Below are 21,935 nucleotides of genomic sequence, written 5' to 3'. Positions count from 1 at the left end.
AGTAAAAGGCACATGACAGCTCGCTTGGAGTTTGCCAAAAGGTACCTAAAGGACTCTCAGACTGTGAGAAACAAGATTCTCTGATCTCATGAAACCAAGACTGAACTCTTTGGCCTGAACTGCCAAGCTTCACGTCTGAAGGAAATCTCTATGGTGAAGCATGGATGTTTTTCAGTGGCAGGGACTGGGAGACTAGTCGGGATCAAAGGAATGATGAATGGAGCAAAGTACAGAGAGATCCTTGATTTAAAAAACTGCTCCAGAGCGCTCAGGACCTCAGACTGGGGTGAAGGTCCACCTTCCAACAGGCCAATGACTCTAACCACACAGCCAAGACAACGCAGGAGTGGATTCGGGACAAGTCTCCGAATGTCCTTGAGTGACGCAGCCAAAGTCCGGACTTGAACCGATTGAATATCTCTAGAGAAACCTGGAAATAGTTGTGCAGCGATGCTCCCCATCCAACTTGACAGAGCTTGAGAGGATCTGCAGAGGAGAATGGTAGAAACTCCAAATACAGGTGTCCCAAGCTTGTAGCGTCATACCTAACAAGACTTGAGGAAGTAATCTCTGATAAAGGTGCTTCAACAAAGTACTGATTTTTTATGAATTTATTTGCAAATTACGGTGGAAAATAAGTATTTGGTCAATAACAAAAGTTTCTCAATACTTTGTTATATACCCTTTGTTGGCAATGACAGAGGTCAAACGTTTTCTGTAAGTCTTCACAAGGTATTCACACACTTGCTGGTATTTTGGCCCATTCCTCCATGCAGATCTCCTCTAGAGCAGTGATGTTTTGGGGCTGTTGTTGGGAAACACGGACTTTCAACTCCCCCCAAATATTTTCTATGGGGTTGAGATCTGGAGACTGGCTAGGCCACTCCAGGATCTTGAAATGCTTCTTACGAAGCCACTCCTTCGTTGCCCGGGCGGTGTGTTTGGGATCATTGTCATGCTGAAAGACCCAGCCACGTTTCATCTTCAATGCCCTTGCTGATGGAAGGAGGTTTTCACTCAAAATCTCACGATACATGGCCCCATTCATTCTTTCCTTTACACGGATCAGTCGTCCTGGTCCCTTTGCAGAAAAACAGCCCCAAAGCATGATGTTTCCACCCCCATGCTTCACAGTAGGTATGGCATTCTTTGTCCTCCAAACACGATGAGTTGAGTTTTTACCAAAAAGTTATATTTTGGTTTCATCTGACATTCTCCCAATCTTCTTCTGGATCATCCAAATGCTCTCTAGCAAACTTCAGATGGGCCTGGACACGTACTGGCTTAAGCAGGGACACGTCTGGCACTGCAGGATTTGAGTCCCTGGCGGCGTAGTGTGTTACTGATGGTAGGCTTTGTTACTTTGGTCCCAGCTCTCTGCAGGTCATTCACTAGGTCCCCCCGTGTGGCTCTGGGATTTTTGCTCACCGTTCTTGTGATCATTTTGACCCCACGGGGTGAGATCTTGCATGGAGCCCCAGATCGAGGGAGATTATCAGTGGTTTTGTATGTCTTCCATTTCCTAATAATTGCTCCCACAGTTGATTTCTTCAAATCAAGCTGCTTACCTATTGCAGATTCAGTCTTCCCAGACTGGACAATTTTGTCCAAACAAAAACAATTTTGTTTCTGGTGTCCTTTGGTCTTGGCCATAGTGGAGTTTGGAGTGTGACTGTGAGGTTGTGGACAGGTGACTTTTATACTGATAACAAGTGCCATTAATACAGGTAACGAGTGGAGGACAGAGGAGCCTCTTAAAGAAGTTACAGGTCTGTGAGAGCCAGAAATCTTGCTTGTTTGTAGGTGACCAAATACTTATTTTCCACCATAATTTGCAAATAAACTCATTCAAAATCCTACAATGTGATTTTCTGGAATTTATTTTCTAATTTTGTCCGTCGTAGTTGAAGTGTACCTATGATGAAAATTACAGGCTTCTCTCATATTTCTAAGTGGGAGAACTTGCACAATTGGTGGCTGACTAAATACTTTTTTGCCCCACTGTATGTGCCATGTAAAAAAAGCTAACGTTTAAGGTCCTTGCTCAGAACATATGAAAGCTGGTGGTTCCTTTTAACACGAGTCTTCAATACTCCCAGTTAATACGTTTTAGGTTGTAGTTATAGGACTATTTCTCTCTATACCATTTGTATTTCATATACCTTTGACTATTGGATGTTCTTATAGGCACAATAGTATTGCCAGCCTAATCTCGGGAGTTGATAGACTTGAAGTCATAAACAGCGCTGTGCTTCAAGCATTGCTAAGAGCTCCTGGCAAAGGCAGGAAAGTTCTGTTTGAATGAATGCTTATGAGCCTGCTGCTGCCTACCACCGCTCAGTCAGACTGCTCTATCAAATATCAAATCATAGACTTAGTTATAAAATAATAAACGCACAGAAATACAAGCCGTAGGTCATTAATATGGTCAAATCCAGAAACTATAACTTTGAAGAAAAAAAAACGTTTAATCTTTTAGTGAAATACAGAACCGTTACGTATTTTATCGAACGGGTGGCATCAATAAGTATAAATATTGCTGCTACATTGCACAACCTTCAATGTTATGTAAAATTCTGGCAAATTATGGTCTTTGTTAGGAAGAAATGATCTTCACACAGTTTGCAACGAGCCAGGCAGCCCAAACTGCTGCATATGACCCGACTCTGCTTGCACAGAATGCAAGGGAAGTGACAATTTGCCTAGTTAATATTGCCTGCTAACATGAATTTCTTTTAACTAAATATGCAGTTTTACAAATACATACTTGTGTATTGACTTTAAGAAAGGCCTTGATGTTTATGGTTAGGTACATTTGTGCAATGAGTGTTTTTTTTTGCAAATGTGCTTATTAAATCATCACCCATTGATGCCAGTCCCTTGGGTATTCACTTAATTTTGTCATTCATAGCCATTTTGTGGCCATAAATAAGGTCAAAAAGAGGCTGCACCACCTCACCATAGTCAGGTAACCACGCCCTACAATACGCAGCCATACCAGTCATGTGTTGTTTAGTAACCGGCTGTGGGATGGAAAGAATAGCCTGTATCCTCTCTGTACCCAGCTGCCTGCCATTGGGAGTGATGTCATGACCTAGATACTTCACTGTCTGTGAAACATACAGCAACTTTTTCTTTGAAACTTTGTGGCCATTTTCAGCAAGGAATATCAACAGAGCATGAGTATCAGTTTCACAACCTTCCATTGAGCTGGAGCACAACAACAAATCATCCACATACTGAATCAGAGTGCTGCCCTCAGGGGGTATAAAACCATCCAGATTTTGCGCTGAAAAAAATTGCGGTGGATTCCACGTAGCCTATAGGCATCGCTGTCCACGTAAATCTCTTATTGAGAAACGTGAAGGTGAACCAGAACTGAGACTCTGGTGCCACAGGAATACTGAAAAACGCATTAGCCAAATCAATCACAGAGAACCACTCTGCTGTGGGTGGTACCGCCCCCAACAGAGAACATTAGGAACCACCGTCCAGGACAAATCTCCAATCACCTGAAAGTTTTCAAACAGGCAAGATAGGGGTGATACAGGGTGATTCTGGACAGGGAATTAAAGTGCCATTAGCTAACAGGGATGCATGAACAGGAGTAATAACTGCCATTGCCTCCCTACAAAGTGGATACTGTGCTCTAGATGTGCGCCTGGTATCTTCAGGAGTGACTACCATTGGCTCAGATCCCTTCATCCTCCCAAAATCACACTTGTCCCCTTGCCCATAGGCATTCAGTCTTCACTCAACAACATGATATTGGCAGAAAAAGAAACCTGATCAACACCATGCACACCCCTCTCAGTTGGCATTTCCCAACGGTGTGGGTAACAACTTGTCAGTGTGCTCGGTGAATACGTTGAGCCATCAGGGCACATCTCCCAGTCAATAGCATCAACCAAGCATTTCATCCATATACCAGTATCTGCCCATTCTACTCGGATTTTGCCAGGGACACACGCGGTGCGCTATCGTCAAACAGGTAGGGCTCTTTCTGTGCAGGGATTAGATTAACCCATAAGGCACAGAAATCACCGCTACAGTATAAACCCTCACACTGCACTGATTCATCCTGTAATGTAGCACACAGCCATTGTTTCTCATAATGGCGATCTCTTGTCAATGGTAAAAAATGGGAGGTGCAATGTAAGCCTGCTTCAGACATGAAAATGCCCTTGTGGCCCAATGGGTTTTAGTCATTGAGAAAACACAAGCAATATTGGGCACCTCATTATCAACGTCCCATGCGTAACGTCACAAAACTCACACATTAACATCAATTGCTCCCCCTCTTCCTCATGAATAACGGTTAAACCGGTTTGGCCACATGTTATGTTGATGCCCAGTTTACAAAGGAGGTCCCTGCCCATCAGATTGACAGGACAGTGGTTAGAGTAGAGAAATTGATGTTGACACTTCTCACAAAAGGAGACAGGCAGAGGCATAGTTACATGCTCTCTGAATGGGAGGCCTGAAGTCCCTACAGTTTTGACTGTTTCACTAGACATGGGAGGTTTTGTCATAGCCTTGCAGTTAAAAAAAACATGGCAGCCCCAGTATCAACAATAAATATTATTGTACAGGGTCGTCTGTGCAGGCGGACCCATCTGCCATTCCCCACGGTTGCAGAGGGCCACCCCCACCATTGGTTGGGTATTGGCTGCCATGGCTGTTGAGCAGGGGGATACCACAGTCCTTGTCCTCCGGGTGGACCTCCTCCTCTGCCTCTTGGCCCGCCCCTGCCTCTTCCCCTCACCTGCTGGGCTTGATTGCACTGTGCAGCGAAATGGCCTGGCTTGCCACAGGTGAAGCAACTTCCAAGTTTGGGTTTTCCTCCACTTGCACCACCACCCACTCCAGCAGGCACCTACCTTGGTAGAATGTCAACTGGGCAGCTTCCAATTTCTGAGTCTTCACTTTTTCATATTTTTTTCCTCTTCCTTCTGAGCACATTGTCGTCGGTCAAATCAAATCAAATTTATTAATATAGCCCTTCGTACATCAGCTGATATCTCAAAGTGCTGTACAGAAACCCAGCCTAAAACCCCAAACAGCAAGCAATGCAGGTGTAGAAGCACGGTGGCTAGGAAAAACTCCCTAGAAAGGCCAAAACCTAGGAAGAAACCTAGAGAGGAACCAGGCTATGTGGGGTGGCCAGTCCTCTTCTGGCTGTGCCGGGTGGAGATTATATCAGAACATGGCCAAGATGTTCAAATGTTTATAAATGACCAGCATGGTCGAATAATAAGGCAGAACAGTTGAAACTGGAGCAGCAGCACAGTCAGGTGGAAGTTGAAACTGGAGCAGCAGCATGGCCAGGTGGACTGGGGACAACAAGGAGTCATCATGTCAGGTAGTCCTGGGGCATGGTCCTAGGGCTCAGGTCAGTTGAAACTGGAACAGCAGCATGGCCAGGTGGACTGGGGACAACAAGGAGTCATCATGTCAGGTAGTCCTGGGGCATGGTCCTAGGGCTCAGGTCCTCCGAGAGAGAGAAAGAAAGAGAGAAGGAGAGAACGCACACTTAGATTCACACAGGACACCGAATAGGACAGGAGAAGTACTCCAGATATAACAAACTGACCCCAGCCCACATAAACTACTGCAGCATAAATACTGGAGGCTGAGACAGGAGGGGTCAGGAGACACTGTGGCCCCATCCGAGGACACCCCCGGACAGGGCCAAACAGGAAGGATATAACCCCACCCACTTTGCCAAAGCACAGCCCCCACACCACTAGAGGGATATATTCAACCACCAACTTACCATCCTAAGACAAGGCTGAGTATAGCCAGCAAAGATCTGCGCCACGGCACAACCCAAGGGGGGGGCGCCAACCCAGACAGGATGACCACAACAGTGAAATCAACCCACTCAGGTGACGCACCCCCTCCAGGGACGGCATGAGAGAGCCCCAGCAAGCCAGTTACTCAGCCCCTGTAATAGGGTTAGAGGCAGAGAATCCCAGTGGAAAGAGTGGAACCGGCCAGGCAGAGACAGCAAGGGCGGTTCGTTGCTCCAGAGCCTTTCCAGAGCCTTTCCTTTCCTTCCCACTCCTGGGCCAGACTACACTCAATCATATGACCCACTGAAGAGATGAGTCTTCAGTAAAGACTTAAAGGTTGAGACCGAGTTTGCGTCTCTGACATGGGTAGGCAGACCGTTCCATAAAAATGGAGCTCTATAGGAGAAAGCCCTGCCTCCAGCTGTTTGCTAAGAAATTCTAGGGACAATTAGGAGGCCTGCGTCTTGTGACTGTAGCGTACGTGTAGGTATGTACGGCAGGACCAAATCAGAGAGATAGGTAGGAGCAAGCCCATGTAATGCTTTGTAGGTTAGCAGTAAAACCTTGAAATCAGCCCTTGCTTTGACAGGAAGCCAGTGTAGAGAGGCTAGCACTGGAGTAATATGATCACATTTTTTGGTTCTAGTCAGGATTCTAGCAGCCGTATTTAGCACTAACTGAAGTTTATTTAGTGCTTTATCCGGGTAGCCGGAAAATAGAGCATTGCAGTAGTCTAACCTAGAAGTGACAAAAGCATGGATTAATTTTTCTGCATCATTTTTGGACAGAAAGTTTCTGATTTTTGCAATGTTACGTAGATGGAAAAAAGCTGTCCTCGAAATGGTCTTGATATGTTCTTCAAAAGAGAGATCAGGGTCCAGAGTAAAACCGAGGTCCTTCACAGTTTTATTTGAGACGACTGTACAACCATTAAGATTAATTGTCAGATTCAACAGAAGATCTCTTTGTTTCTTGGGACCTAGAACAAGCATCTCTGTTTTGTCCGAGTTTAATAGTAGAAAGTTTGCAGCCATCCACTTCCTTATGTCTGAAACACATGCTTCTAGCGAGGGCAATTTTGGGGCTTCACCATGTTTCATTGAAATGTACAGCTGTGTGTCATCCGCATAGCAGTGAAAGTTTACATTATGTTTTCGAATAACATCCCCAAGAGGTAAAATATATAGTGAAAACAATAGTGGTCCTAAAACGGAACCTTGAGGAACACCGAAATTTACAGTTGATTTGTCAGAGGACAAACCATTCACAGAGACAAACTGATATCTTTCCGACAGATAAGATCTAAACCAGGCCAGAACATGTCCGTGTAGACCAATTTGGGTTTCCAATCTCTCCAAAAGAATGTGGTGATCGATGGTATCAAAAGCAGCACTAAGGTCTAGGAGCACGAGGACAGATGCAGAGCCTCGGTCCGATGCCATTAAAATGTAATTTACCACCTTCACAAGTGCCGTCTCAGTGCTATGATGGGGTCTAAAACCAGACTGAAGCATTTCGTATACATTGTTTGTCTTCAGGAAGGCAGTGAGTTGCTGCGCAACAGCCTTCTCTAAAATTTTTGAGAGGAATGGAAGATTCGATATAGGCCGATAGTTTTTTATATTTTCTGGGTCAAGGTTTGGCTTTTTCAAGAGAGGCTTTATTACTGCCACTTTTAGTGAGTTTGGTACACATCCAGTGGATAGAGAGCCGTTTATTATGTTCAACATAGGAGGGCCAAGCACAGGAAGCAGCTCTTTCAGTAGTTTAGTTGGAATAGGGTCCAGTATGCAGCTTGAAGGTTTAGAGGCCATGATTATTTTCATCATTGTGTCAAGAGATATAGTACTAAAACACTTGAGTGTCTCTCTTGATCCTAGGTCCTGGCAGAGTTGTGCAGACTCAGGACAACTGAGGTTTGGAGGAATACGCAGGTTTAAAGAGGAGTCCGTAATTTGCTTTCTAATAATCATAATCTTTTCCTCAAAGAGGTCAGCATGTTTGCAATGTTGTACCACAGTGGCCAGGGGTTCAGTTTCCCAACTGATATAGGTGGTTCTCACCACCTTCTTCAGTTCTGGTGTCAGGCCCCTCACCAGGGCGTCCTTCAACAGATCTCCATATTAGAGGTTGACCGATTAATCGAAGTGGCCGATTAATTATGGCCGATTTCAAGTTTTCATAACAATCGGAAATCTGTATTTTTTGTCAGAACCCTCATTTCTGCTGCAAACTTAACCACGTCAGGCAGATCCTCAACAATGTCTTTAATTTCATTGTGTCTCCATGTCCTCTGGATGTACACGATTGGTTGCCAGGCAGCCCAATCAGCGTGGCCTGCCACTGAATGTGGCTGAGTGTTTGGCATGCCATCAGAGAGTACTGTTGATACATATCTGGTGCTGGATCATATGGTGAGGGTGTCGGCGGGATTATCTTCCTTCGCAGACGGCTCGAGTGGAGGGGAAGAGAGTAGGGGAGCTGCTGCTCCATTCTGAGAGGACGTATCACTGCTGTCGTCATCATCCTCCACAGGGGTGGCTGGGGGTGGTTGTGAGAAGGGGTTGCTGCTCCTCCTACCCGCTGCTCTGGCTCCTCCAGCTGCACCCTTTCTGATTGGTTTTGACGTTCCACCCAGCATAGCCAGTCCAGAGAGCATTTTGTCCACCTCTGCTGCTAGGGGAGATTCATATGGGAGGAGAGGCACAGGAGTGAACTGTGGAGTTGGGGGAGGAGACAGCAGAGTGCAGAGCAAGGGCATCCACTGGGTCGTTTGAATCAGGCGGAGGCAGGAGAAGGAGGTCGACAGCCGCAGCAGGCACCGGCAACACTGGGTGGAGATTGTGAGGAGAAGAATAGGGAGGGGGGAAATCTCTCTCATCGTCTTGCCTATTCTTCCTTACTGTCTCATCTGTCTGTGTTCCCTTCTTCCTCAGTCTGTACTACCATATTTTGACGGGGCTTTCCCTGAATGGGTTAAATCAAATCAAAGTTTATTTGTCACATGCGCGGAATACAACAGCTATAGACCTTACAGTGAAATGCTTACTTACAGGCTCTAACCAATAGTGCAAAAAAGTTATTAGGTGAACAATAGGTAAGTAAAGAAATAAAACATTAAAAAGGCTATATACAGTAGCGAGGCTATAAAAGTAGCGAGGCTACATACAGACACCGGTTAGTCAGACTGATTGAGGTAGTATGTACTTGTACATGTAGATATGGTTAAAGTGACTATGCATATATGATGAACAGAGAGTAGTAGTAGCGTAAATGAGGGGTTGGCGGGTGGTGGGACACAATGCAGACAGCCTGGTTAGCCAATATGCGGGAGCACTGGTTGGTCGGCCCAATTGAGGTAGTATGGTCCTGCCTTTGTGTGCGCCTGTCTGCCTCTCTTTCCCATTTCTGAAATTTAACCCAGTCTACCTTATCTTTCTTAGTTCCCTCATGAGCTGTTAATCTCTCCCTAACCTCATCCAACAGTGTCACACTCAGTGTCCCTGTCAAAGGAAAACCTCCTTCGAAATGCCACAATTTCATCTTGTCCAAAATATCCCCCTTCCACTTATCTACTATAACCTTCAGGGCACCCGTTGGGGGTTGGAAAATGCTGTGTCCTTTGCTCCCGTGTGCTCCCATGGTTCCTGCTCTTTCAATCATACACACTCACAGAAAACACAAACATGGACACACAGAGGACGAGACAGACAAGATGAAAAAACAGTTAGCGCTGTTTTTAGATTTCAAACCCTGTCTATATGAGCAGGATACCCCATACCAGTTATCAAAATGATTGCCTAATTAGTGGTCTCAAATAGAGGTCGACCGATTAATCGGCGTATTTCACTGAAAGAATAAATGTTATGTTTTCGTTATAGTTTCCGGATTTTACCATATTAATGACATACGGCTCGTATTTCTGTGTGTTTATTATATTATAATTAAGTCTATGATTTGATACTTGATAGAGCAGTGGTAGGCAGCAGCAGGCTCATAAGCATTCATTCAAACAGAACGTTCCTGCGTTTGCCAGCAGCTCTTCGCAATGCTTGAAGCACAGCACTGTTCATGACTTCAAGCCTATCAACTCCTGAGATTAGGCTGGCAATACTATAGTGCCTATAACTACATCCAATAGTCAAAGGTATATGAAATACAAATGGTACAGAGAGAAATAGTCCTATAATTCCTACAATAACTATAACCTAAAACGTATTAACTGGGAATATTGAAGACTCGTGTTAAAAGGAACCACCAGCTTTCATATGTTCTGAGCAAGGAACTTAAACGTTAGCTTTTTTTACATGGCACATATTGCACTTTTACTTTCTTCTCCAACACTGTGTTTTTGCATTATTTAAACCAAATTGAACATGTTTCATTATTTATTTGAGACAAAATAGATATTTATGTATTATATTAAGTTAAAATAAAAGTGTTCATTCAGTATTGTTGTAATTGTCATTATTACAAAATACACTGCTCAAAAAAATAAAGGGAACACTAAAATAACACATCCTAGATCTGAATGAAATATTCTTATTAAATACTTTTTTCTTTACTTAGTTTAATGTGCTGACAACAAAATCACACAAAAATTATCAATGGAAATCAAATGTATCAACCCATGGAGGTCTGGATTTGGAGTCACACTCAAAATTAAAGTGGAAAACCACACTACAAGCTGATCCAACTTTGATGTAATGTCCTTAAAACAAGTCAAAATGAGGCTCAGTAGTGTGTGTGGCCTCCACGTGCCTGTATGACCTCCCTACAACGCATGGGCATGCTCCTGATGAGGTGGCGGATGGTCTCCTGAGGGATCTCCTCCCAGACCTGGACTAAAGCATCCGCCAACTCCTGGACAGTCTGTGGTGCAACGTGGCGTGGCGTTGGTGGATGGAGCTAGACATGATGTCCCAGATGTGCTCAATTGGATTCAGGTCTGGGAACGGGCGGGCCAGTCCATAGCAACAAATGCCTTCCTCTTGCAGGAACTGCTGACACACTCCAGCCACATGAGGTCTAGCATTGTCTTGCATTAGGAGGAACCCAGGGCCAACCGCACCAGCATATGGTCTCACAAGGGGTCTGAGGATCTCATCTCGGTACCTAATGGCAGTCAGGCTACCTCTGGCGAGCACATGGAGGGCTGTGCGGCCCCCCCAAAGAAATGCCACCCCACACCATGACTGACCCACTGCCAAACCAGTCATGCTGGAGGATGTTGCAGGCAGCAGAACGTTCTCCACGGCGTCTCCAGACTCTGTCACATGTGCTCAGTGTGAACCTGCTTTCATCTGTGAAGAGCACAGGGCGCCAGTGGCAAATTTGCCAATCTAGGTGTTCTCTGGGAAATGCCAAACGTCCTGCACGGTGTTGGGCTGTAAAAGCACAACCCCCACCTGTGGACGTCGGGCCCTCATACCACCCTCATGGAGTCTGTTTCTGACCGTTTGAGCAGACACATGCACATGTGTGGCCTGCTGGAGGTCATTTTGCAGGGCTCTGGCAGTGCTCCTCCTTGCACAAAGGCGGAGGTAGCGGTCCTGCTGCTGGGTTGTTGCCCTCCTCCACGTCTCCTGATGTACTGGCCTGTCTCATGGTAGCGCCTCCATGCTCTGGACAGACACAGCAAACCTTCTTGCCACAGCTCGCATTGATGTGCCATTCTGGATGAGCTGCACTACCTGAGCCACTTGTGTGGGTTGTAGACTCCGTCTCATGCTACCACTAGAGTGAAAGCACCGCCAGCATTCAAAAGTGACCAAAACATCAGCCAGGAAGCATAGGAACTGAGAAGTGGTCTGTGGTCACCACCTGCAGAACCATTCCTTTATTGGGGGTGTCTTGCTAATTGCCTATAATTTCCACCTGTTGTCTATTCCATTTGCACAACAGCATGTGAAATTTATTGTCAGTGTTGCTTCCTAAGTGGATAGTTTGACTTCAAAGAAGTGCGCTTGACTTACATTGTGTTGTTTAAGTGTTCCCTTTATTTTTTGAGCACTGTGTGTGTGTGTATATATATATATATATATATATATATATATCACAATGCTGTAGACACCTTGGGGAATACGTAGAAAGCATAAGCTCGTTGATGGTACATTCACAGCTGAATAGGGAGTCATTGGAACGCAGCGCTTTCAAAACCTGGGGCACTTCCGGATTGGATTCTTCTCAGGCTTTCGCCTGCAACATCAGTTCTGTTATACTCACAGACAATATCTTTACAGTTTTGGAAACGTTAGAGTGTTTTCTATCCAAAGCTGTCAATTATATGCATATTCTAGCATCTTTTCCTGACAAAATATCCAGTTTAAAACAAGAACGTTTTATTTTCAAAAATGAAAATACTGCCCCCTAACACCAAGAGGTTTTAAGAACACTTATCAACTCAACTCAGTCCTGCTAGTTAACCTCACTCTGAGTGTACCTTCAATACAAGATTGTTATTTTTTTATATTGTTTTCATCACTTACTGATATTGTCCAAGATCACCTCTCTCAGTTCTACTTTCAGGATCATGGCATCCACCCATGCACTCTTCCTCTCAGATCATTAGGCGGGTCCAGCTGCTCAAAAATGAGTGTGGTATTCCCCGGGATCCCAATTTCTGATCCCCTGTGCACAGTTTACCCAGATCTTCAGGAGCGGTCCACAGGTGAAGTTGCATATCCCATCCTCGTCGCCAAAATTGTGGTGGAGACTCTAATCAATAATGAGGAGAGGCAAGGTCAATCACCAATCAGTATATTAATTTATTCAAAATGTATTAATAAGGAAAGCATAGAGCAATTGCTTCTATAATGATGAGGCTGGTCAGCTCAACACTTCCCAGTGTTGTGGCGAGTAGCTCTAACATACAAAGATACGCTTTTTTAGTCTTTATGACAAACAGCAGAGGTATGGAATGGGTCACAAGGTGAAACTTGATATATGAGAAAGGAGTATCCCGCAGCCAGATAGCATTTGCTATGAAGACTGTTCTTATTGTTTAGTCTGGCCCTAAGACGAAGCTCCGATCCCGTTCCTGGTACTTCATAGCACAGAAACACCAATTAATTATATGGCATAAATCAATTGTCAACTCCAGATACTACCATCTCAAGTAAAACCCCTTCTTGACCACACACCTGGACAAGCTCACTGAGGGGAATGAGCCTCTATGTCATACACTACTCCAGGATAGGTGCAACATCAGAGAGAACATCCAATGGTTCCAGACACTAGCCCACATCTTTTCTCAGACCGTATCTCCCCCAATACCAAAGGAGGGAGTGACTGGTGCACAGACATTGTGGAGACAAATAATTGGTTCCCCATTAATCACGCCATCCCTTCATGTGGTTTAGAACATTCACATATGAAGACAATGTTCCCTCCTGTCTTCTCCTTCTGATATTCAACAAGTCAGGCTTGTGAAAGACTAGCCTGACTTCTCCCCTCTCTGGGCCCCAGGTACAAAAATATACATTCTAATAACAAGCATATCATAAGCATATTATGCAGATAAGCCATCTTAATTATATATGTTACCTAATTATTTCTGATTCTTCCGCCACACTACACAAAACCCAACCCTTAAGTGTTTCCAAAATCCTGTGTGAAAAATAAATGGTGGAAAAACAATTAGAACCATTTCCCTGTTTGTCTTAATATTCAGTTGTCACACAACACCACAGATGTCTCAAGTTGAGGGGGCATGCAATTGCAATTTTTGTTGGGGAAAACCTCCAAGCCCACACAACTGCACCCCTGCCCAGATGTGAAATCCATAGATGGGGGCATAATAGATTTATTTCAATTGACTGATTTCCTTATATGAACGGTTTTATTTTACTAGGCAAGTCAGTTAAGAACAAGTTCTTAATTACAATGACGGCCAAACCCGGACGACGCTGGGACAATTCTGCACCACCCTATGGGACTCCCAATCACAGCCGGTTGTGATACAGCCTGGAATCAAACCAGGGTCTGTAGTATATTTTGGGTCTAAAGACAATTAAATTAAAGTTTATTACTAATCTCACTCAAAACAGTATCGGCTGTAGTCACTCATCTAATTGTTATCTACCCTACAGAGTACTGTGAAATCCAATAGCCAGAACCTTTTCGCGACACCGTTGCTTCATCTACTAACCAGGAAGGTTGAGGGTCAGCTCATATTTGATCACATTGGTTGATGAGTTAAGAGATCAAGCTGAGACACTAAGGAGGGAGAGATCTGAGGCATCATAGACTGGTGAGACTGTCAGTCTTAGATGGTCAGGGCAACCATTAGAGAAGCACAGGAACAGTGTGAAAGCCCCCCTAAGTGTCATAAACTGCTAAATGAAATTTAAAAGTGAAGGACACTGCATATTCCGGAACGGAATGGATTGCCCACCCATCAAAAATCAAATGCTGTCAAAGGAGAACAGGCACTACAAACAGTGGGATGAGGCCATACTCGTCAATTAAGTGCGTAGAAAAGGTTCTTTATCATTTCAAAGCTTTGAGAAAAATGGGAGCTACCTGGGCTTTTTAAGACAATTTCACATCCTTGAGTCATTAGTCAGATGAAAGCCAGTAGAAAAATCCAAGGACGCAACATTTCCCTTCTCACTAGCACAAAAGTAGCCTGTAGCATTGCTCTCTGCCCCAGAACAATCATTTGCAACTTCAAGTGATTTTAATTTATGTTGGCTGCCTTATATAAATATATATGTTGGCAGACTGATAAATGTGAGGCTGTTGTACTCAAATCATCACTATGGCCAGCTACTAATTGGGCCCTCAATATATTACGAGCACCAACCCCTGAACAAAGTTTGTCATTGCAGTACGCAAACCAAAAGAAAGATCAAAACAGTAAAATTGTACTTTTATTTCCAAGTTGGACCAGCAAATAATTGTGCAAGGGGGTATAGTGAACAGCTGTCTAAACTACATGGTTCAAGACACCTTAGGCCAAACTTTCAAATGAAAGGACCTTGCTGACAAGAAATACTAGTACTCATCTTACAGATGCCGGGGGGGGAGGGTATTCTTAAAAGGCTGTGACGTGGGATTTCATTAAAAGGCTCGTCCATTATTTCCCCCCCAAACATACCAGACTGGCATCCTAAAGATTCTCATTTAAAAAAATAACTAAGCATAAACTAGATTTAAAAAAAATTGTTTCTCTTGCTTGTTGATCACAATCTACTGAACCACATCAAAAACATTAGGGGATTTTTGCACTGAGCGGGACAGATCAGAGCCCTCTAACATAGACTAGCCCCTTTCCCATCACCACGTTCCCACTCCGGGTTACCTGGCTCAGCACAGGAAGTCACATTCAGCCACAAAACCCTCCCCCACATGTAGGTATTTAACACAGATCCTTCTGGTACAGACCAACAAGGGCAATCTTCCCCTGCCTGAGGATACATCAACTCTCCTGCTTGTCTTTGACCAGTAGGATTGTGTGCTGCCCGCCGCTGGCCACCATCAGTACTATGCGGTTCTCCAGCTGCTTGCCAGTCATCTCTACAGGGCTCCATTCGTCGTCCTCCTCACCTGTGCCAAGCTGGAGGTTAGTGCCCATACCCCAGGCATATGCAGACCCTGCAATAAATACACACATCAGTGGACCATATACAGACACAATGGCCTTGGAGTCATTCCTATCACAATTACACACCATAACGTAGACATGCACAACATCAGCAGGTTAATCCTTTAATTTTTCATAAACCAGAAGAAACACACTAGCAATGACCTCACCTTGTTTGGTGACAGCATAGCTGACCGACGCCCCACAAGCCACCACCTGGGCTAGATCCAGTCCTTCCACAGGCGTGGGCTCGCTCTTCTCCTCTGCCCCCTGGCCCAGACCCAAACGCCCATACTCCGCCCGGCCCAGGCTGTACACCTTCCCTATAGGGGGACAGAGACATCTTCCCAATTTGTGCTGCACTATGCAGTTGACAGATTCTTGAACAGTCCAAGTTCTGACAGTTGATCAAGAGTGTTTAAAATAAAAGATGGGCCCCAATGCGCTTACCGGCAGAGTCGAGGCAGACTGTGTGGTGCTGTCCCCCTGAGAAGCCAATCCAGTTAATGGTGGAGTTTTTGAAGGAGGTAAGTTTTATTGGCACAAAGCATGTGTTGATGAGTTTGGTCCCTGGAAACAGTACAGAAGTCTATGGTCAACAAGTACTGTGTGACACTCTCCAACCCACCCAACTACAATTCTAGAGCACAGACTCAGAGTGTGCATAAATAACCAGGTTCCAGGCAACCTTTTTCTATGCAAGTAAAGTACATGTTTGATAAAAAAAAATGGCAATCCCTTTATGCACATACTGATATAACCATATCAAAGTAAAAACGTGCATATTCTTTATAAAGATCTTTAAATTTCCCATGAAAACCTTGCCAAGTGGATGGAAACCTATAGTTGAAGATAAATTCAGCTCAAATTGGAAGATTAATTTGGAGGATAAACCAAGTTCTGTTACAGTATTTCTGAAAGTTATCAAATACATTTTTATCTAACACTCACCAAGCTGATGGTAGTTTGACAGTCCAAATCCATAGACGTGGCCTTCTTTTGACACAGCAATGGTCATATAAGCCCCACAGAAGGCATCTGTGAAGTGAATCTTGCCCCTAGACTGGACCTTCACAATCTGAGGTATCAGCAACCGCACTGTAAGCATACAGAAACACATGTCCTGTCACCCACAGCAGTCAAAACAGAGAATAATGGTGCAGATATCCATTCATCATACAAGTGCTCACACCCAAACTACAGCTGAATGAATACTGTGTCAAAATAAATTGTTTCAGTTGGTACATACACAGCCCTTTCCTGCCCCCTCGGTTGGCAAAGAGCTCCGGCACTCTTCCCAGCTGCCCCTGCTCTCCACAGCCTGATGTGTAGAGGTCACCGCTTGCTGTCAGCATCACCAAGTGGTCATTACCTGGGGGTCAGAGGTCATGAATATTGTCTTATAACCAGGACAGCATTGAGCAAGAAACTATATGGTAGCTGTAGGACAAACATGCCTCTGACCTGCAGAATAAGGAATCAAGTCAGTTCTAATCATTATATTTTTGTTGAATGTGTTCAAAACCTCCGGGAAAGCAGAACTTCTGCAGAGAAACAGACAGATCCCCCATTTGTCACCTGATGCTATTTTCATCACAGGCCCTTTCATGGGGACCTTGACAGGCACAGTAACCTTCTTCAGAGGCTCTAGTAGACCAATGACTCCGCTGTTATCCTAAAGCAAACGGGACAATGTGTGAAATTAGTGAGAATTGCAGGTTACCTTAATTTGGTATATGATAAGTAGCATATGCTGCTGCTATTTATCATCTGTTACTTTATTCCTAATTATACAGTGCATGTACTGCTGAAGTCGGAAGTTTACATTGAAACTCGTTTTTCAACCACTCCACAAATGTTTTGTTGAGAAACTATAGTTACTATAGTAATTTTTCCAACAATTGTTTACAGACAGATTATTTCACTGTAACACAATTCCAGAGGGTCAGAAGTTTACATACACCAAGTTGACTGTGAATTTAAACAGCTTGGAAAATTCCAGAAAATTATGTCATGGCTTTAGAAGCTTCTAATTTGAGTCAATTGGAGGTGTACCTGTGGATGAATTTCAAGGCCTACCTTCAAACTCAGTGTCTTTGCTTGACATCATGGGAAAATCTAAAGAAATCAGCCAATAACATTTTTTGTAGACCTCCACAAGTCTAGTTCATCCTTGGGAGCAATATCCAAAACGCCTGAAGGTACCACGTTCATCTGTACAAACAATTGTAGCCAAGTATAAAACACCATGGGACCACGCAGCTGTCATACCGCTCAGTAAGGAGACACGTTCTGTCTCCTAGAGATGAACGTACTTTGGTGCGAAAAGAGCAAATCATCCCCAGAAAACAAAGGACCCTGTGAAGATGCTGGAGGAAACAGGTACAAAAAGTATCTATTTCCACAGTTAAACGAGTCCTATATTGACATAACCTGAAAGGCCGCTCAGCAAGGAAGAAACCACTGCTCCAAAACGGCCATAAAGAAAGCCAGACTACGGTTTGCAACTGCACACAGGGACAAAGATCGTCCTTTTTGGAGAAATGTCCTCTGGTCTGATGAAACAAAAATAGAACTGTTTGACCATAATGACCATCGTTATGTTTGAAGGAAAAAGGGGGAAGGCTTGCAAGCCAAAGAACACAATCCCAACCATGAAGCATGGGGGTGGCAGCATCATGTTGTGGGGGTGCTTTTCTGCAGGAGGGGCTGGTGCACTTCACAAAATAGATGGCTTCATGAGGGAGGAAAATTATGTGGATATATTGAAGCAACATGTCAAGACATCAGTCAGAAAGTTAAATGCTCGGTTGCAAAGGGGTCTTCTAAATGGACAATGACCCCAAGCATACTTCCAAAGTTGCGGCAAAATGGCTTACAGACAACAAAGTCAAGGTATTGGAATGGCCATCACAAAACCCTGACCTCAATCCCATAGAATGTTGGGGGCAGAACTGAAAAAGCGTGTGCGAGCAAGGAGGCCTACAAACCTGAATTCGTTACACCAACTCTGTCAGGAGGAATGAGCCAACAGTCACCCAACTTATTGTGGGAAGCTTGCGGAAGGCTAACCAAAACGTTTGACCCAAGTAAAAAAATTTAAAGGCAATGCTACCAAATACTAATTGAGTGTACGTAAACTTCTGACCCACTGGGAATGTGATGAAAGAAATAAAAACACTATTATTCTGACATTTCACATTATTAAAATAAAGAGGTGATCTAACTGAATTAAGACCAGGAATTCTTACTAGGATTAAATGTCAGGAATTGTGAAAAACTGAGTTTATATGCATTTGGCTAAGGTGCATGTTAATGTCCCGACTTCAACTGTACATATCTACCTCGTACTCAGTACAGATACCCTGTGTATATAACCAAGTTATCATTACTCACTGTGTATTTATTCATTTTTTATGTTAATTTCTATTCTTTCTCTGCATTGTTGAGAAAAGCCCATAAGTAAGCATTTAACGGTTAGTCCACACCTGTTGTGTACAAAGCATGTGACTAATAAACTAATCAAATGGAATACAATTTTAAGGCAGATGCAAGTCAATTTAAGATTATTTGAGTAATGTAATGGCGCAACAGTTTCCAGGGTGTTTGACAGCGGTTAAACCCTGTCCCCTACTCACCCTGAAGGAGCCCCAAATGTATACTGCACCATCATCTGTGAGTGCAGCTGTGTGACTGTCCCCAGCAGACACCTGAACCACCCTCTCGTCCAGGGCCACCTTCCCTGGCACCATCTCGGAGCCCTCTTCTGTCGTCTCTCGACCCAGAGCACCCTCATCATTGCAGCCAAACGTGTAGATCTACACCAGTGACAAGCATCTGGTTACTAAGTCATATTTCATTAAAATACGGTTTCCCAGCCCCAGATTAATCTTAGTCCAGCATGTATATTCACAAAGTATCTCCCAAGTAGGAGTACTGCTCTAGGATCAGTTTTGCCTTTTAAATAAGAGTGAGGTGACTTTATCCTAGATCAGCACAGTTCATGGAATTCTCCAAATGAAAAATATTTTTTCAATAGTTTGTTTTTCTTCAGGGCATCGCATATCATTATCATCACTTGGTTGTCAGGAAAAATAAGTCAGACAATTATTTTTTGTAATTGTTGATGAAATAAACACAGTTCTGAGACAATTCATGAATACAGGGCCTGAACTAAAAAGCTCTTAGATATTCTCAATTGAGCATGCTTTAAAAGACCAGTAGCATGGTTAATCTGAATTTATGAAATTGGATGCAGTATCTTGACAGTTGTAGTTGGATCTGCCGCCTTCACTCACATTTCCAGTGTCACTGAGACAGACTGTGTGCATGCCCCCCGCCGCCACCTGCACCACACCCTCAGGCAGTGTCACCAGGGCCGGCCTCTTCCTCTCCATTATGTCCTCTCCCAGACCCAACTGTCCTACGTCCCCTTGGCCCAGCACTAGAACCAGACCCTTCTCCTCCCCATGGCTGCTGTGGGAAACTGACACTAACAGTATTGTTTAATCCAAACTGTAGTATCTTTATGAAAACAGCTAAATTAACAAGCAGAGACACTGATGAAGATTTTACTTCAGAAGGACTCATACTAGGGTGTGTTCAAGTAGTCGGCTTGACAAAAAAATTTAACATCTCACAATAGACTTCATATTAGTCCGTGGCTTACCTTTAACTTTCTTAGGATCCTTTACTTCCTCTTGTTTACTTTCCTTTTGTCTCTTAGGAGCCTTCTTTGCATTCATGGCTGCAACAGACCCTGCACAAAACTAGTGTGAGAAGACTTGAGGGGAAAACAAGCCTGTAATGAACAGAAAATGAAGACTGCATTTAAAATAGCAAACAATTGTTTTAGGAAGGTCATTAGAGGAAGAACTATTCCAGATAACAGTTCCAATACTGGGGTACAGTAATATTGCTGCAGTAGGATATCAGTTACAAAATAAATGTGACCTATGAAAGAGGGCAGTGTAGTTTGACTTGAACAGTTGTCAGGAACTAGCTATTCATTCAACCAGTGGGGACAGCTGTTCCACGTGCAGCGAGACTTGGACTAGAGTAGGGTGGTGTGCAACGTTACGACCGAAAAGGCGCACAACAATAACGTTAGCTAGTTGTTCCCGGCTGCAAACAACCACCCTGTTAACTTTAGCCATGTAGATGATAACGTTACACGTCCCAAGAACATGATGATGGCTATAGCTAGTACTGACCTCAATTGTCGGTACATGTGTTATACTGGTGTAACTTACATTGTTAAAGTAAATACAGAACTTCGTCAGCTAGAACTAAGCTAATGTTCGCATACAGGCGCCTGTTACTGCAATGACAACGTTAAGTTATCTAGCTAACATTAGCTGGCTAATATTTGTAAAATTAGTTTGTTTAAATCATAAAGTGTGCTAACGTGTTCGCTATTTTATCAACACAAAGCTAACGCGATCTAGCTACATTTTAAACGGGAAGGCTAGGCTAGCTAACAAGTTCAACAGGAGTTGGAAAACGTTATCTGAAAGTTAGCTTGCTAGCTGATTCATTGGTACATGGATGAACATATCAGACTAAACTAATAAAACTAACTAAACATCTCGTAGTTATTTTAAGATAACGGGATATACGAGTTTTCCCCCAAGTAAAAATATTAAATACCCACATACTTGCCTGTACCGTGGATCACTTTGGTAGCTGACAGAGACGAAGCCACACTCGTGCGGTGTACTGTATGCTATCCCAGTCTACAACTGTTCCACACAGAACACGCGCCATCAATTTTTAAAGAGACAGTGGCCGTGTTAGACATCTGTCTTACTTATTACTGCACACTGTATGTACCATTTAGAACGTACCGTTAAGTAAAAATGAATGCAGTCTTAACGTATGCATAGACTTGACAGAAATAGTAGCAAAAGGTCAATGTTGAACTTTTGTTGCACACAATATCCATTAAAAACAGTTTGACTGCAGAATCGATTATGCTGCAATGGCTGTCAGTCTGATCAAGGTGTTAAAGCTGCACTATACAGAAATCGCTCCGCCATTTGCTAAAATTCAAATAGTTATAATACGTTAATGTGACAAAACAAGCACTTCTAGAGTAGATAATAATCATTGTACCAGCTAAACCGCTGTGAAATATATTTTCCATAACAAAAAAAATATCGTATTGTCAGCTGTTTGAAGCTGATGTACAAAGCTCAAAGTAAAGCAAAAACTCAATTTAACAGGAAGCATAGAAATAGCGCACATAAAATAGATCTAGCGCTTCTTAGACTTGCTTTGAATGAGAGAATGACAGATCTATAACTAATATTTCTATGTGAATATGGTCAGTTTGCCCCAAAAGATACATATTGCCGTTTTAACTTGCCTGTCACTAAAACAAATACTATCGCCATCTACTAGCTGTGGTTAATCTCTACCACATACACGCGATCTCCTTTTCTTTCCTAGATTAATTTCCTTCTTTCCTGGCGTGTTTTCATTTCCTCTTTTCCTAACTTCCATTCCTTCTTCCGTTCCTTTCCTCTGTACTGGTCGTGGTTGATATCTGCCAC

The 21,935-nt window shown here is 43.5% G+C and overlaps 1 protein-coding gene across 3 annotated transcripts; it reads right to left on the bottom strand.

The window, feature by feature from the left end:
* Positions 1–12,542: 12,542 nt before the first annotated feature.
* LOC109902235 (regulator of chromosome condensation-like) lies at positions 12,543–21,171 on the bottom strand. 3 transcript variants are annotated; one of them, XM_020498429.2, is made up of 10 exons: positions 21,043–21,171; positions 20,051–20,140; positions 19,680–19,873; positions 19,020–19,199; positions 16,960–17,056; positions 16,631–16,753; positions 16,333–16,479; positions 15,832–15,951; positions 15,552–15,704; positions 12,543–15,392 (listed from the first exon to the last, which is right to left on the bottom strand). In XM_020498429.2, exons 2-10 carry the CDS (start codon positions 20,124–20,126, stop codon positions 15,217–15,219), a joined length of 1,266 nt encoding a protein of 421 aa, XP_020354018.1. In that variant the 5' UTR covers positions 20,127–20,140; positions 21,043–21,171; the 3' UTR covers positions 12,543–15,216. The 3 variants fall into 3 exon arrangements, with proteins under 3 accessions (XP_020354018.1, XP_020354015.1, XP_020354016.1); XM_020498426.2 differs by having other exon boundaries at positions 20,051–20,182; positions 21,039–21,170; XM_020498427.2 differs by having other exon boundaries at positions 20,051–20,182; positions 21,043–21,170.
* Between the last annotated feature and the right edge of the window lie 764 nt (positions 21,172–21,935).

The sequence above is a fragment of the Oncorhynchus kisutch genome, linkage group LG13 (assembly GCF_002021735.2).
Source record: "Oncorhynchus kisutch isolate 150728-3 linkage group LG13, Okis_V2, whole genome shotgun sequence".
In the NCBI taxonomy this organism is placed as follows: Eukaryota; Metazoa; Chordata; class Actinopteri; order Salmoniformes; family Salmonidae; genus Oncorhynchus; species Oncorhynchus kisutch.
This window is presented reverse-complemented; position numbering and strand designations above follow the sequence as displayed.

Coding starts and splice junctions, on each gene's coding strand:
- LOC109902235 (XM_020498429.2), bottom strand. CDS start 20,126: ATGAATGCAAAGAAGGCTCCTAAGAGACAAAAGGAAAGTAAACAAGAG. Junction 17,057..19,019: donor ACATTTGGGGCTCCTTCAGG/GTGAGTAGGGGA, acceptor CGTTTGCTTTAG/GATAACAGCGGAGTCATTGG. Junction 16,480..16,630: donor AGGGGGCAGGAAAGGGCTGT/GTATGTACCAAC, acceptor GTATGCTTACAG/TGCGGTTGCTGATACCTCAG.